This window comes from Rana temporaria, chromosome 3 (genome assembly GCF_905171775.1).
Source record: "Rana temporaria chromosome 3, aRanTem1.1, whole genome shotgun sequence".
In the NCBI taxonomy this organism is placed as follows: domain Eukaryota; kingdom Metazoa; phylum Chordata; class Amphibia; order Anura; family Ranidae; genus Rana; species Rana temporaria.
The window spans coordinates 396613569-396628438 of record NC_053491.1 but is presented as its reverse complement, the minus strand read 5'-3'; the positions used below and the strand labels follow the sequence as shown (position 1 = coordinate 396628438).

Genomic DNA, 14870 nt, shown 5'->3' with positions numbered 1-14870 from the left:
AGGCTCACATTCAGTCCTCTCCAAAAGCCCCTGTCCCGGCTAGGTCTGTCACACATCTCCCCCTTTGGCAGGAGACTAACACTGGGAGAGACCCCAATTCCGGTACCCACCCAGTACCCCAGATAACTTGTCCCAAACAGAGCATTACTCACCCAGCCAATCTCTGCCTCTCTCAGAGAACACGCCTGCCGCTGGGGAGAGGCCTGGACTGGCCCTTCTCCCTGGAGTCCTTTCAGCCGCTGGAGAGAAGACAGGGTGGCTGGGCTCAGTTCATCATGCTGTTGGGGACCTGGGCCAACTGGCCACCATTCCTGGGGTATACCAGTGGAGACTGAAGTCCCATCCACTGATGCTAGGTGAAAATCCCCCGGTGCTTGCAAAGCAAAGCCGACATCCTCCTGTCTCAGTGCCGCACCATTTTCTGGGGTTGTGTCAGTGGAGATCGGAGTCCCATCCACTACCACAGGAACCCCCTCTTCTGTTAGTTGAGAGCAGAGGCCCGGGGCACTCTGCTCTGTTGCCAGCTCTTCCGCTGGGCTGCTGTGAGTGGAGACCACAGTCCCATCCACCGATATCTGCTCAAGCTGTAGTGGTGTGCAGCAGCCAGTAGCATCCTGCCCTGCTGCCAGTGATTCAGCTGGGAGTAACAGCTTCACTACCTCAGCTTGTTGCTGGGGAGGGGGGCCAACCGCCCCGGCTCCCTGGAACTCCACAGTTGGTCCCAGTGCTGGGCAGAGATGGCTAGCATTCTGCCCTGTTGCCAGCACTTCTGCTGGGGGTGCATAATCCATAACATCCTCTGAACAGTCCATACATTCTGTAATCTGTGGCTGGGGAGTGATCGCCATCTTCTCACCCTGAGCCTCCGGAACTGCCACAGGGGTGGGGCAGAGGTCTTGATCCCTCTGTCCGGTGACCAGCGCTTCAGCTGGGGAAGTTCCTTGTAACTCCACAAATACTGTCCTTGGTGCTGGGCAGAGCACAGTGAAGTTTGGCCCTGATACCAGCTCTTCTGTTGGAGGCTCCCCAGGTTGTTCTTCCTCAGAAGAAAAGTCTATCAAATCCCCTGTCTCTACAACTGGTGTCTGGGGATAGAGGTTCACCATCTCCTGCCCATGGAACCCAGAAGATGCTATGGGTACTGAGCAGAGGTTAGCAGAGCTCGGCCCTGCGGTCAGCACTTCAGCTTTGGGAATGGCAAGCTCCCGATTTTCCACTGCTGATTCATCAGCCAGGATTTCATCACTGTCAGCTGATATTTCCTCATAGTCCCAGGTAAAGGGAACCTCACCCTGCTGCTGAGCGGAGTCTAGCAGCTGTTTGTAGGTGATTTCCAGTTCCCATTCTTGAGCGGCCAGGAATTCCAAATCTTCCTGTAACCAGTGCACTTCCGGGACATTCAGTCTTCGCTCTCTGTGCTCCATTATTTCCTCCCAACGCCACTCCCGATCGCTCCCAAAGTTGGGATCCCTGGACATCCTCCAATACAACAATCCCAGGCCATCATAGTCAAAGCCTTCCGTGGGGCTGTCATCCGCTGACCACGGGCACTCTTGGACTACATACCACCGGAGGGCTCTGTAGCTCTCGTCCAACCGCATCTCTTCCCGGATCAGCCTGCTTAACTCTGCTGTCCACTCCTGCTTTGGTTGTTCCCCCAATAACAGCATCCGTACTTCATACTGTGACCAGTACCTTACATGGATGGAGGGGAGAGCTTTTCCCTGGTGTCGCTGCTCGCGGGCTAGCGCTTCTTTCCAGAGTTCGCAGCGGATCGAATCAGACCATCCAAGCAGGACCTCCTCTGATACTGGTCCTCTGCGCTGTATCTGCTTCTCTCGCAACCTCCTTCTGAATTCCTCTTCCATGGTTACTGATATCTGTACCTCTCCTCTTCTTTCATTTGGTGCTGCTTCTTTAGGCGTTGTCACCGATCGCCGTATTTCTGCAATTCTCAGCTCCTGTTGCCGCTCTCGTTCTCTCTGTTGTCGCTCTCGTTCTCTCTCATCCTGCCGCTGGAGGTCTCTAATGGTATTCTGTATGGCGGTCTCTGATGGGTTCGCACCATATAATGCCAACCGCTGTTGAACTCGCTGCTGGAACAAGTCTTCAACTGACCGGGGTCCTGCATCACCATCCCTCTGATCCATCTCGGCTAGCGCAATGATCAGGGTGGCCTTGTTCTTCCCACCGGTCCCTCCACGGCTCTCAAGCAAGTCTTTTAGCATGGTTCTCCTCCAGGCTGCATAGCTGGTCATTCATGGTGGTGGTTTGGAGTTGTCCCAGTAACTGGAGAGCAAATCCCACCGCTGCCAACCAATGTGACGAGACCCTTGCTCGCCCAGGTCCTGCTCTCCCGACACTCCTCTGCTACCAGTGAGTCAGCTTGCAGATTGCAACGTCTGATGGTCCAGTCATCCAAGGTTCCGGGATCCGAATTACAGCTATGTGCCATTCGGACCCATTAAGAACAAACACCAGGCAGGCTGTATGTAAGTTCCAACAGGACTCTTTATTTTCAAATACACAGCACACTTTTATACAGAATTTGGAACATCCCACTCCCAACAACCGCTTTCCTATTGGTCAATTGTAAAGTATATCCAGTCTTCACTCAAGTCCTCCTTGACCATGCAAATGAGGACTTGAAATTGTCAACAGGGATTGGTCCAATAGCTTGGATAGAAAGACTTGTGTATTGAGACAGAAGCCCCAGGGGGTAATCAATGTACACAATAACCCGGTCTACTTAATTACTACCTCTGAGAGGTTACATTGCTTTAGACAATAGAATGCTAATTCAATACAGCTGACAGGAGGCTTCTGACCTTTAGAACAATAAACACATACATCTAGATTCAATTAACCTTCAATCCATAGTTTTTAGCCAGACGGAGCGTCTCCGACACCCGCTCTTAACCTGCAGAGCACAATAAAAGGTATTTCTCTAGCTGGTTCCACTTAGCATTTCAATAGCCGGTGTCCTTGCATTGAATGTCCCTCTCCTGTGTAACAGATGTCAAGTAGAAACACTTTAATATCTTAAGATCCATGACAGAAATTATTGTATATATTTGGTCACAAAAATGCAGCCATTTAAGGTAATATTTGCAGAGTCTCATCTTTTTACCTACAGAAAAATATTTTCTATTCTTTTCATTTTGGCTGAGAGAAGACTACAGGCTATGCCCCAACGAGCAGCCTCCCCATACACAATGTGAAGGCACTTACTGACTGGACAGGTGGGGAAGACAGATGGTGCAGTGCTGGCCATGAAGTCAGCGATTTGCCGGAGGGCCCAGATATTGGACGAGTTGTTCCCTTTCTTCATCTGTTCCTGAATGAGACTTTCCAGCTCCTCCCTGAAAGACTGGGAGAGGAAATTAATAAATACATATACAAAATATATAGCTTTGCTGCAGGATGAGACTCAAAGGGACTGATTCCATAATGTATAGTAAAGTACAGTAATCAATGGCAACCCAACCAAAATCATAATTCCAGAAGTGATGTGTGATTAGTTGTTGCAAGTTCATTTACTCTGCACTTTAATATTAAATTGCCTTTTGCATTGTCTCAGTGGATTAGCTTACATCTGTTTTATTTATTAATGTGAAAATTATAATGGCTAACAGTCAAATTTTCAGCCTTTTGCAGTTTAATTTTGCTGGACTAATGATTTTTCAATAGTTGTTATGCATTATGGCACACATTATGGCTATAATAAATTCATAGGCCCAGATTCTCGTAGGAGTTACGCCGGCGTATCTCCAGATACGCCGTCGTAACTCTGAGTTTGAGGCGTCGTATATATGCGCCTGATTCTTGGAATCAGTTAGGCATTGATTTGACTTAGATCCGACCGGCGTATCTAAGGCCCCGTACACACGACCAAACATGTATGCTGAAACTGATCCGCGGACCAGTTTCAGCATACATGTTCGGTCGTGTGTAGGCGCGAGCGGGCCGAATTCCAGCAAACATTTGCCCGCCGGGCCTTTTCCCAGCAGACAAATATTCCTGGACGTGTTTTAAAACCGTCCGCTGGAATCCTGCCCGCTCGGACATGTACGGTCGTCAGTACAGACCTACCGTACATGTCCGAGCGCCCGCCGTCCCTCGCATGCGTCGAATGACTTTGACGCATGCGTGGAAGCCTTTAAATGGCAGGCCCGCCCACGTCGACGACGCGGACACGCCCCGCGTAATGTTTATGCGCGGACTTCTGTACGATGGTTAGTACAACCATCGTACAGAAGCCCTCTGGCAGGCATGTACGGTGAAAACGGTCCGACGGACCGGTTTCACCGTACATGTTTGCTCGTTAGTACCCGGCCTAAGTTGCATATTTACGCTGGCCGCTAGGTGGCGCTTCCGTCGATTTACGCGTTGAATATGGTAATGAGCTAGATACGCTGATTCTCAAAACGTACGTGCGGCCGGCGCTTTTTTTACGTAGTTTACGTTAGGCTTTTTTGGGCGTAAAGTTACCCCTGCTCTATGAGGCGTAGATGAGGCGTACCAATGTTAGGTATGGACGTGGGAACAGCGTAAAATTTGTCACGTTTTACGTCGTTTGCGTAAGTCGTCCGTGAATGGGGCTGGACGGAAGTTACGTTCACGTCGACTAGGCATTGAGCGGGCGTAATTTAATTTGAAAATTCGACGTGATACTGAGCATGCGTTCGCATGCGCCGTTCGAAAAAAGCGTCAATTACGTGGGGTCACGATTAATTTCCATAAAACACGCCCACCACTTCCACATTTGAATTAGGCGGGCTTACGCCGGCCCAGTTACACTACGCCGGCGTAACTTAAAGCGCAAGTTCTTTGAGAATACGGAAATGCCGCTCTAAGTAACGGCGGCGTAGTGCATCTCAGATGCGCTACGCCCGCCTAAAGATAGGCGATTCTACGAGAATCTGGGCCACTGTTTTCAACGCAGTGTAAGAAAGTACTCTTGTACTGTTTAAAAGCCATACAATGGTGCAATATACCCAGCAGTATGGAATGTTTCTTGTTGGCTGGGCTGTAGTGCAAACACTACTACTGGTAGCTGCGTAGTTGATAAACTAAAGGCAAAACTTTTTTTTTATATATACTTTGGATAGGTTAAGGGAGGGTTAATACCCCCATCATTTTTATTTTGCTATTTTCTCAATACTTCCTGTCCCATAGCCAAAACAGGAAGCGAGCGAAAATCCCTAGGAGGTGGGGAAATCCATGGTGGTCACCAGAACTAGTGTCCCCATTGGAATATTTCCCCTTAGTTCCTGTTCTGGTGCCAACCCATAATGTGGGATTTTCTTTCAGTTTCACTCAAAACGATGAACAGGACAAATAGAGAAAGTGCATCTCCCTAACCGGGACACAGACTGCAGTAAAAACCTGTTCTAATCCCTCTAGTCTACACTCTATCCAAAATTAAAAAAAAATTACCTTTAGTTATACTTTACGGTAGAGCTCAAAAAAAAATAACTGGGAAGGACAATGGGGGATACAAATAATGTAAAAGGTACTGCTAGACTGTCACAGTTTTTAAAGAACTATTTCTGGAACAGGACAGCACAGGTAAGTGTAATTATAGGAAGAGGGGAAAAATCTCCCCAATGGAGTCAAAAACAGCAATAAAAACCCAACATAATTTCTATTGCCCCAATCTGTTCATAACTTAATGTGATTGTAACGTCCCATTTTTTTCTCTATGAAAATAACAAACATGTTATACTTACCTGCCCTGTGTAATGGTTTTGTACAGAGCAGCCTAGATTAGGGTGACCAGACATCCCTCTTTCTGGGGACAGTCCCCGGATTTAAGACACTGTCCCCGGACCAAGTCTGTCCCTGATTTTGTTCCCGGATTGGATTTGAACAGGGGCTGGGGCAATTTTAAAGACAGTCAGTGCAGAATAAAAAATAAAAAAATCTGAATTACACCCCCGCCGCTCCTAATAGCTATGGGGGGTGAATTTTTTTCCATTATCTGTGCCCCTTTCTGATGATCATGTGCTGGTCGGAGCGGAGGGAATATTTCTTCAGTTTCAGGTGCATACCCATTTCACACATCGCACATGTGCACATCACACATCGCATGTTCTTCTGCCTTGGCTCAAGTCCCGGCCAGCCGTCTGCCTATCTCCTTGCCTTCCCTGGCGGAGTGATCTTCCTCCGCTCCCCACCCAGTAGTAGCCGGGGCCCGGAGAGTAAGACTTGACAGGCTGTGAGGCAGGCGGCGACGGGCAGAGAGTCGCTGATTACCACCATTACTAGTAAAAAAAAAACGTCCCTGGATTTAATTTAAAAAATCTGGTCAGCCTAGATCCTCCTCTTTTCGGATCCCTCTTCGCTGCTCCTGCCCCCTCCCTCCTGTTGAGTTCCCCCACAGCAAGCAGCTTGCTATGGGGGCACGCAAGCCGCAGCTCTGTGTGTCCATTCAGACACAGAGACATGGCCTGGCCCCCTTTCTCTGCCCATTGGTTGACAGACTTTGATTGACAGCAGCAGAAGCCAATGGCGCCACACTGCTGTCTCAGCCAAAGAGGATGGGAGTCCCAGGCAACCGAGACACTTGTGCACACTGCTGGATCTAGAGGGGGCTCAGGTAAGTATTAGGGGGGCTTCTGCACACAGAAGGCTTTTTATCCTAATGTATAGAATGCATTAAGATAAAAAAAACCTGCCTTTATAATCATTTTAAGCTTCCTTTAATTATGCAAAAATTTTAAGTCAACAGCTACGAAAACTAGCTGCTGACGTTTAATAAACAGGCACTTACTCATCCAGGGATCCAACGCCTTCCTCACCCAAGCCGGCAGGTTCACTGTGGGCAGCCGGCTGTGACTCCCTGCAGCTTCACAGCTTGCTGCCCAGTGCACATGCGTGAGCTGCGTTGTGTTTTGTGAATGGTCCTCCTGCCTTTTGGTACCTGTGACCAATCCCAGAAGAATGCGGGCAGGAAGGGGGGGGGGGAGAACTTCTGATGGATCCACCATGGTGATCTGACCAGAAGTGGGAATAGGTACCTGTCAAAATCAGCTACCCGCTACCCCTCTCTCATTACAAATGTGGCAGAAGAAGTGTGGGAAGTTCAAATTTAAAGCATTTGTTACCCCAACATTTTATATTCCTGATATAAATATATATACATGATATAATATGTACTTGTATGAGAAAGTATCCTCTTCTCTTTGATTGCTTCCTTTGTGTGAAATCCCTGGTGTTCCTGCCAGTCCCTCTGCTTTCCTATTAAAAACTGACCACACTGTCAGTTATCTAGCTGTGCTGGGAACACAGCTTGCTCTCCTCCAATGATCAGGCTTGTCCTAACACACAAACCCCTGCACAGCCATTCACTGGGAAGATCTGTGTGCTGGTGTTTCTCCTCCTCCAGCTTTTATGCAGCTGATAACAGAGGGAATCTAATCACTTATAAAAAAAGGATTTTTTTTTTATTTATAGTGTTTTTTATATCTATACACAAATGTTTTGAGTTTAATTTCTATTTTAAACTGAATGTTTTTTTTACAAGGTGAACGTTTCCAATCACTTTAAGATAATATTTGGTCCTAAAAGACCAGGAGCAAACAGAAAACAATACCTTTTTTCACTTCCCCTTCCTTCTATATTACTCTGTATATTCTGTGTCTACTCACGGGGCTCTGCATAATCATGGTCACTCGTTTCTTTTGATCCATGACATTGAAATCCTGCCTGAGGTCAGCCGCCATGTTTCTAATGCGCAGATATTCTGGGTCATCCTCTGAACAGCGGTCAAAATATCTCTGCCCAGTTGAGGGAGGCGAGGACACAAGCTCGGGGGTAGTTTCTTCACTCATCTTTATTGGTCACTTCGATCTCCACTGCACATCAATCCTGTGAAGAAAGATTCATTATTGTAAACAATGCTCTTTACTCCATCCCAAAGTGGACAAGAATACAAATCTAAAAGGTTAAAGGGATTATTTGTTGGCCTTAAAAGAGTAAGTTATGCAATATATATGTGAATTGATTGTGATAATCAGGTTATGCAGTTGTGCAATAAGTTAATAACAGTTCTATACATATTTACTATTTTTTTTTATATAGAGAAAACAGAATGAATCTTTTATTGTATAAGTACTCCCAGCATTCTTTGTTAGAACTTAAAGCGGAGTTCCACCCACAATTTCACTTTTTAAATATAAATACCCCTGTAATACACAAGCTTAATGTATTCTAGTAAAGTTAGTCTGTAAACTAAGGTCCGTTTTGTTAGGTTGTTACAGCATTTAGACACTTTATAAAATAGAAATTGACTGGGGCCATCTTAAGTGTGGGCATCATGAAGCCAGACTGTATGACTTCCTGGATTTCAGCTTTGCAGATCTTGCACATGCTCAGTGCTGCACAAGCAATGTAATAGTTTTCAGATCAGGTTTCAGCACCTGCACTGTCCAAGTCACATGATTCTTCGAGACTGGGGAGTGCACAGACTCCTGGAAAGTTACACCCACTACATTCCCAGGAGTCTGTGCGGTGAAGCTTAAGCACCTAGGTGCAGGAAGAGGGAACATTAACTATTCTGCCTAGCAACAACACTTTGAAGGCATCTAAAAAAAAAAAAAAATTCTTAAAGGACTAATGACATTTTTTTAAAAGTACTGATGTAATGTTATATTTATGGGTGGAACTCCACTTTAAAAGAAGACTGTTGCAAGGTGCCCCTTCCATGCTCCGTTTGAGGTGGGAAGAAGACTGGTATGTGCCTCCACTATTTCCTGTTAGAGCTGGGAAGACAACTGGCATGTGCCTCCACCGTTTCCTGTTAGAGCTGGGAAGACAACTGGCATGTTCCCCCACCATTTCCTGTTAGAGCTGGTAAGACAACTGGCATGTTCCCCCACCATTTCCTGTTAGAGCTGGTAAGACAACTGGCATGTTCCCCCACCATTTCCTGTTAGAGCTGGGAAGACAACTGGCATGTGCCTCCACCATTCCCTGTTAGAGCTGGGAAGACAACTGGCATGTGCCTCCACCATTCCCTGTTAGAGCTGGTAAGACAACTGGCATGTTCCCCCACCATCTTCTGTTGGAGCTGTTAAGACAACTGGCATGTTCCCCCACCATTTCCTGTTGGAGCTGGGAAGACAACTGGCATGTTCCCCCACCATTTCCTGTTGGAGCTGGTAAGACAACTGGCATGTTCCCCCACCATTTTCTGTTGGAGCTGGTAAGACAACTGGCATGTTCCCCCACCATTTCCTGTTGGATCTGGGAAGAAGAGTGGTATGTTCAACCACCATTCCCTTTTTGAGTTGAGAAGAAGACTAGCATGAGTCTCCACCATTCCCTATAAAAGCTCTGAAGGCAACTGGCATGTTCCCCCGCCATTCCTTGTTAAAGTTGGGAAGAAGACTGGCATGTTCCCCCACCATTACTTGTTAAAGTTGGGAAGAAGACTGGCATGTTCTCCCGCCATTGTTTGCTAAAGTTGGGAAGAAGACCGGCATGAACCCCCACTATTCCCTATTAAAGTTGGGAAGAAGGTTGGCTAGTGCCCCCACCATTCCTTGTTAGAGTTGGAAGAAGAGTGGCATGTGCACACCACCCCTTCCCTTTAGAGTTGGGAGGAAAACGGACATGTGCCCCCCCAAAATTACTTTAAACCAAGAAGAGATTGACAAGTGCTTCCCTTCCATCATTCCCTGATGGAGCTAAGAAGAAGTCTGACATCTTTCCTCCACTATTTACTAGTAGAGCTGTGAAGAAAACTGGTATTTTGCTCCCACTGTTCACTATTACAGTAGAGAAGAAGACTGGCATATGCTCTCACCATTAGATCGAGAAAGAATCCTGGGTACAGGGATGAAGCAGCAGGACATCCTAATTTACTTTAAGTTGTAATAAAAACATACACTATGGCCCAGATTCACAAAGCACTTACACCAACGTATAACAAGTTATGCCGATGTAAGTGCAAATGTGCGCCGTCGTATCTGTGCGCCAGACCCACAAACTAATATGCGCCTAAAAACAGGCTACACCCCGCCGACGTATCTTGCTTACGCCGGCGTAGAGTGGGCGCACATTTAGGCTGGGAGCATGGTGCTGCTCCCATTGATTAGCCATTCAAACATGCAAATGAGGGAAATATGGCGATTCACCAACGTGCGTGTGCCCGGCGCATGCTACGCTAGATGCGCGTAAGTTGTACGTCCGGTGTAAAGTTATTCCCCATAAAGGAGGTGCAACCCAGCAACAGACATGCTCAAGTCTGCACCAGTGAACACAAGCTGGCGTATTGTGTGTCTGGCTGGGCGTACGTTACGTTCACGGCGTACGCAGTGATCCGGCGTAGCTTAGGCAGTTGTGCCGGCGTGGTTGTGAGCGTGCGCATGCGCAGTTCGTGATACGTACCTGTCTGGCGCTCGGCCTATCATTTGCATGGGGTCACGCCTCATTTGCATGGGTCACGTCCACTTCCACCTACGCCGGCGTACGCCTACGAAACCCACGCCACGCTGGCGCAGCGTTCGGAGCACTGGCTTGCTGAATTCAATGCTTGCCTCTCTGCGCTGCGTTGGCGTAGCTTACGGCGGTTACTCTATGGCGGCGTAATGTGCGCCTTGCTCTCTGTGAATCTGGGCCTATAAGTGTAAGCAGATTTCCATGAGTAGAGAGTTTTAAAGAACATCTATACATAGGAAGCATATAAACAGCTATTGCTGAGTTTTAGAAAATCTCAGCTCTCTGGTATGAAAAGTACAGCTCTTAATGGCCAAGTAGAGGTCTATGGGGAATGCCTTTGCAGGCCAGCGGAAAGGGAGATTTCGGCCTGAGGCGATGAAGATTCCTGGAGGAAGCTGTTGTCCAATAAAGTTAGGTATGTATCTGTAGAGGAAGTTATCCTTTCAATGTCTTCTCAGTATGGTACCCACAACTTTGAACTGTGGCCTTCTTGGTAAGATACACAGGCAGTTTTTAATTTCTTGCATCATAAAATGTATTGTGCTGCACATTAAAGGGGTTTTAAAGGTTCGTTTTTATTTTCTAAATAGGTTCCTTTAAGCTAGTGCATTGTTGGTTCACTTACCTTTTCCTTCGATTTCCCTTCTAAATGTTTTTTTTTCTTTGTCTGAATTTCTCACTTCATGTCAGCTTACTGAGGAGGAACAGGAAGTGAGAAATTCAGACAAAGAAAAAAAAACATTTAGAAGAGAAATCGAAGGAAAAGGTAAGCTTTCTTCAGGGTTGATGTTATCCAATAAGAACCTGCCTAAAGCTGACCCTACCACCTAAATGAATCTCACAGCCAGCTCATTCTGCCCGGTCCCACACAGACTGGCATCTGGGAATACACATTCAACTTTACAAACTGGCAGCAAACAAGCTGTATAGCAAGGCGTTGTGGGAAATAAATCTGTTTTTAAGATATGATTGGTTGCTATGCGTTACTGCATATTACATGTAGCGCCCCCTTTACTTTCAGTAAGGGCACTACGCTAAAGTTAGTGGGCGAATGAGAGAGGTAAGTTGCTCTCATTCTTAATTATGTTAAATTTGGCTGTCGCCAAATCTGGATTGTTCTGTGGATCAGACTGTGTTCTAGGGATGCGGTTCCATCCCTGGGCGGCGCCAGAGAGGTCCAGGCGGAGCCGCTTCTTCTCAGCAGTCAATTAGAGGAGCTTTCCCTCGCGGGGCATGCTGGGGAGGAGTATTTCTGTGGCAGGGGCCATTGTTCTTGGTTCTTCGCGGGTTCCAGGTGCGGCACCCACCTTTAGGGTGTGCGCACATCGCGGGCCCCACCACTATGGCCTACCTGGCCTGGGGTCGCGCGCTACGCGGAGTTCCAGGCTCTGGGCCCTCCTGGTCTGGAGCAACTGATGCAACCAAGGGGCCCCAGTGACTTACTGGGTTCCCCTTCTACTAAGAAGATCCCAAGCTGTATGCCGCTCGGTGGGGGATTGGCTTGAGGAGAACCCGGAGGCAGGTTATCCAAAAGGGCTTGAACGAACCATCGGGGATCTGGTGACCGGAACATTGACAGGTACACTTGCACTGTCAGCTGGTGACCCTAATGCTAATTACTGGGAGGATTTGCTCAACCATTTAGCTCATCCAAGTACTAGGCCTGTGGCAGAGGTCTCACTAGAGCCAGGTCTGTGGCAGAGGCCTGCTCCTCCCAGCAACCTTAAAGTGGCACTCTGGCTGCCAGGCCTGTGGCAGGGGTCTGTCCGGAGGCACTTCACCCACTCTGGCTGGAGTGGCGACGAACTGTACTACTACAGAAAGCAGGACTGCTTTCCTTCTATCCAAAGCCTGATACTGCAAGGTTCCTTTATTTCATCAACCTTTCCTGTCTACCTCAAGTTGATGTTGGTCGTGTTGGGCCAAGAAAATAAAGCATTCAGAAAACCTTATTTGCTGATTGGACATCCGATTTCTGCTCTACTCACTACCTTCACCCCTAGACATCACACAGAGGTAACTTAATACGCCGATCCCAAATCAACCAGCGGCTCCTGAGGGGGTAGTGCTACATACACATCAACAGTGGTCTAGCCATTATCTTAATAAAGGAGGCCTGTTGCATTATTATAGTTGTTGTTATTATTATTAGAACACTAGTTGTACTGTAAAGGAGATTGTATGATGTTATAGTAGCCTTGTTCCCAGTGCATTACCTTCCCTCACACCGCTTCAACCCTTTCTGGTCCAAGCACTTAGCACAATGATGCTGATGAGCCTCTGAATGCACCCTCCCAGCCCCATCAGAACGGTCTGCGGAGAGGATTAGTGCCTGTCAGATCAGTCTGCTGTCCCAGAATTGCACATCCCCATGCGATTAAAGTGCGTGCTTCAGCACATCAAATTATGCTATAAATCTAACATTGAGCTACTGGCACCAAGTTACCAGCTCTGCTGAATGCGCTGTCTGTAGCCAGGCCTGATTCATTAACCCTTTTCCTGTCGCCCGGGGTGAAACCAGTTCCTCCACCAATAAAAAAAAAACACCTGTGTTACTTAAATTAGTAATTGCTTGAACATGCAACACTGTACACAAATTACATTATTATATATATTTTTTCTTACACAAATAGAGCTTTTTTTTTGTAGTGATTGACCAGCACTGGATTTTCGTTTTTTTATGATATAAACAATAAAACACAAAAAATAAATAAATAAAATTAAATGGTGTGATCGTGATCAGGCATTCTGACTGGTGACAATTTGCACAAAAAAAAAAAAAAAAAATTGTACAATTTTTTTTATATACCTTCATCTGAGTATTTGAGTGTCACCATAGCGACATCGATTTTTTGTTATACTGTTCTTGCTTATAACCAGGGGTCAAGTCCTGGGGAAAAAAGTGTGGGCACTCCCACCCATGATCCACTCCACCTCCAAAAAAAATGATCATATGCATAATTACTAAACCGCTTGCTTAGAAAGAAGCAAGTTCTGTCTAAATCCCGCGATAACTTGCGGCAGACCTCCGCAATGTATTCTGGGAACAATGACAAAAGCTCCCAGGAGACATTGCGACATTGAGGAAGTGACGGAATACCCGCACACTACCCGATGAATCCATACAGAGGAAGTGACGGAATACCCGCACACTACCCGATGAATCCATATACAGGAAGAGGCCAGTAACATAAAGGATTATTAAGGTTCGCCTGCCTCTGACAGCGTCTCGAGCTGGGCATCGCCGCTTAGTGAAGGATTGGCTTGGGCGGCTCGGCTGCTCTAGTCCTGCAAAGGGAACTGAGTTCCTGCTGTGAAAAAAGTGCAGGAACTCCGTTCCCACGCGTTCCCGCAGGACTTGAGCCCTGCTTATAACAGTAATAATTACTGTTATAAGCCATAGTTACTTTATTTATTGGCGTATAACACTCACTTTTTTACCCTGAAAATAGAGGGTAAACTGTGCCTGCGTGTTATACGCAGGGGGCTGTGGAAAGTTTTTTCCTGAAACTTCCCTCTTAAAGTTAGGGTCCGTGTTATACGTCTGTGCGTGTTATACGCCGATAAATACGGTAACTACCTGAATGGCTTGCTTGCTTACTGTTGACATGCTCTCAAATGAACAACTTGCTTACTGTTAACATACAGTGATTGGCCACAGCTAATCACATGGCACAGGGTGCTGTGATTGGCCCAGGTACCATGTGATAGCTGTGGGTAAAGTTTCAAACCCTGTGATAGCTGTGGGCCAATCACAGCTTCACAATATAGTCATGAATGGAAGCCATTTTTCACATTGTAATCATGTGATCACTATGAATAATCATAGCGATCACATGATACCCTGGCCACTGCACCAAGTGCTGTGATCCACTGTATCCATTGAACACAGCGTTCATGGGATTGTGCTGCTGTGCACCGCAGGGGGTACACTAGTGCACATGTGCTAAAGTGATGTACCAGTATGCTGATGACATCACAGGTGCATGCACAGTTGCCCTGCAGCTCTGAGTGTCCTGCTGTTATCGTGACTCCTGTGTGCATCCAGTGACGTCATCATGACCCAGCAATGTGAATGGCCAGAGAGCACAAACTAGGAAGAAAGACCAGGTGAAGATAGAAGCACCGGGAGGGGTGACAACGCAGCGCTGGAGGGCTGCATGACAGGTAAGTCTGTCATAATGTGCTAACATGCGGTGCATACTAACACATTATGGCACAAACCTGTAGGGGCCCTTTAAAAAAAATCACTTTGCTATCATTTTTGCAGTCTTTTACTGGGTCACACTAGACATTTGGGGCGAGAATCAGTGTAGCAATGAATCGTTTACTTGAACACGACTCCCACCTCCTCCTGCACAGAATGGCAGCATCTCTGGGGTTGCTAGGATACAGAAAGAAGGAGGACGCACACAGCGTGATCA

General features: G+C 46.9%; 1 protein-coding gene across 5 annotated transcripts in view; it reads right to left on the bottom strand.

Moving 5' to 3' along the window:
• The window catches only part of ADD2 (adducin 2), a 126974-nt gene that overhangs the window by 44740 nt on the left and 67364 nt on the right, over window positions 1-14870 (bottom strand). For all 5 annotated transcript variants that reach the window (XM_040345857.1, XM_040345859.1, XM_040345856.1 and 2 more), the window contains 2 exons: window positions 7653-7872; window positions 3232-3370 (listed from right to left, as the gene is read on the bottom strand). In XM_040345857.1, coding sequence (XP_040201791.1) covers window positions 3232-3370; window positions 7653-7835 — 322 coding nt within the window. In that variant the 5' untranslated portion in view covers window positions 7836-7872. The remainder of the gene's footprint in view (window positions 1-3231; window positions 3371-7652; window positions 7873-14870) is intronic.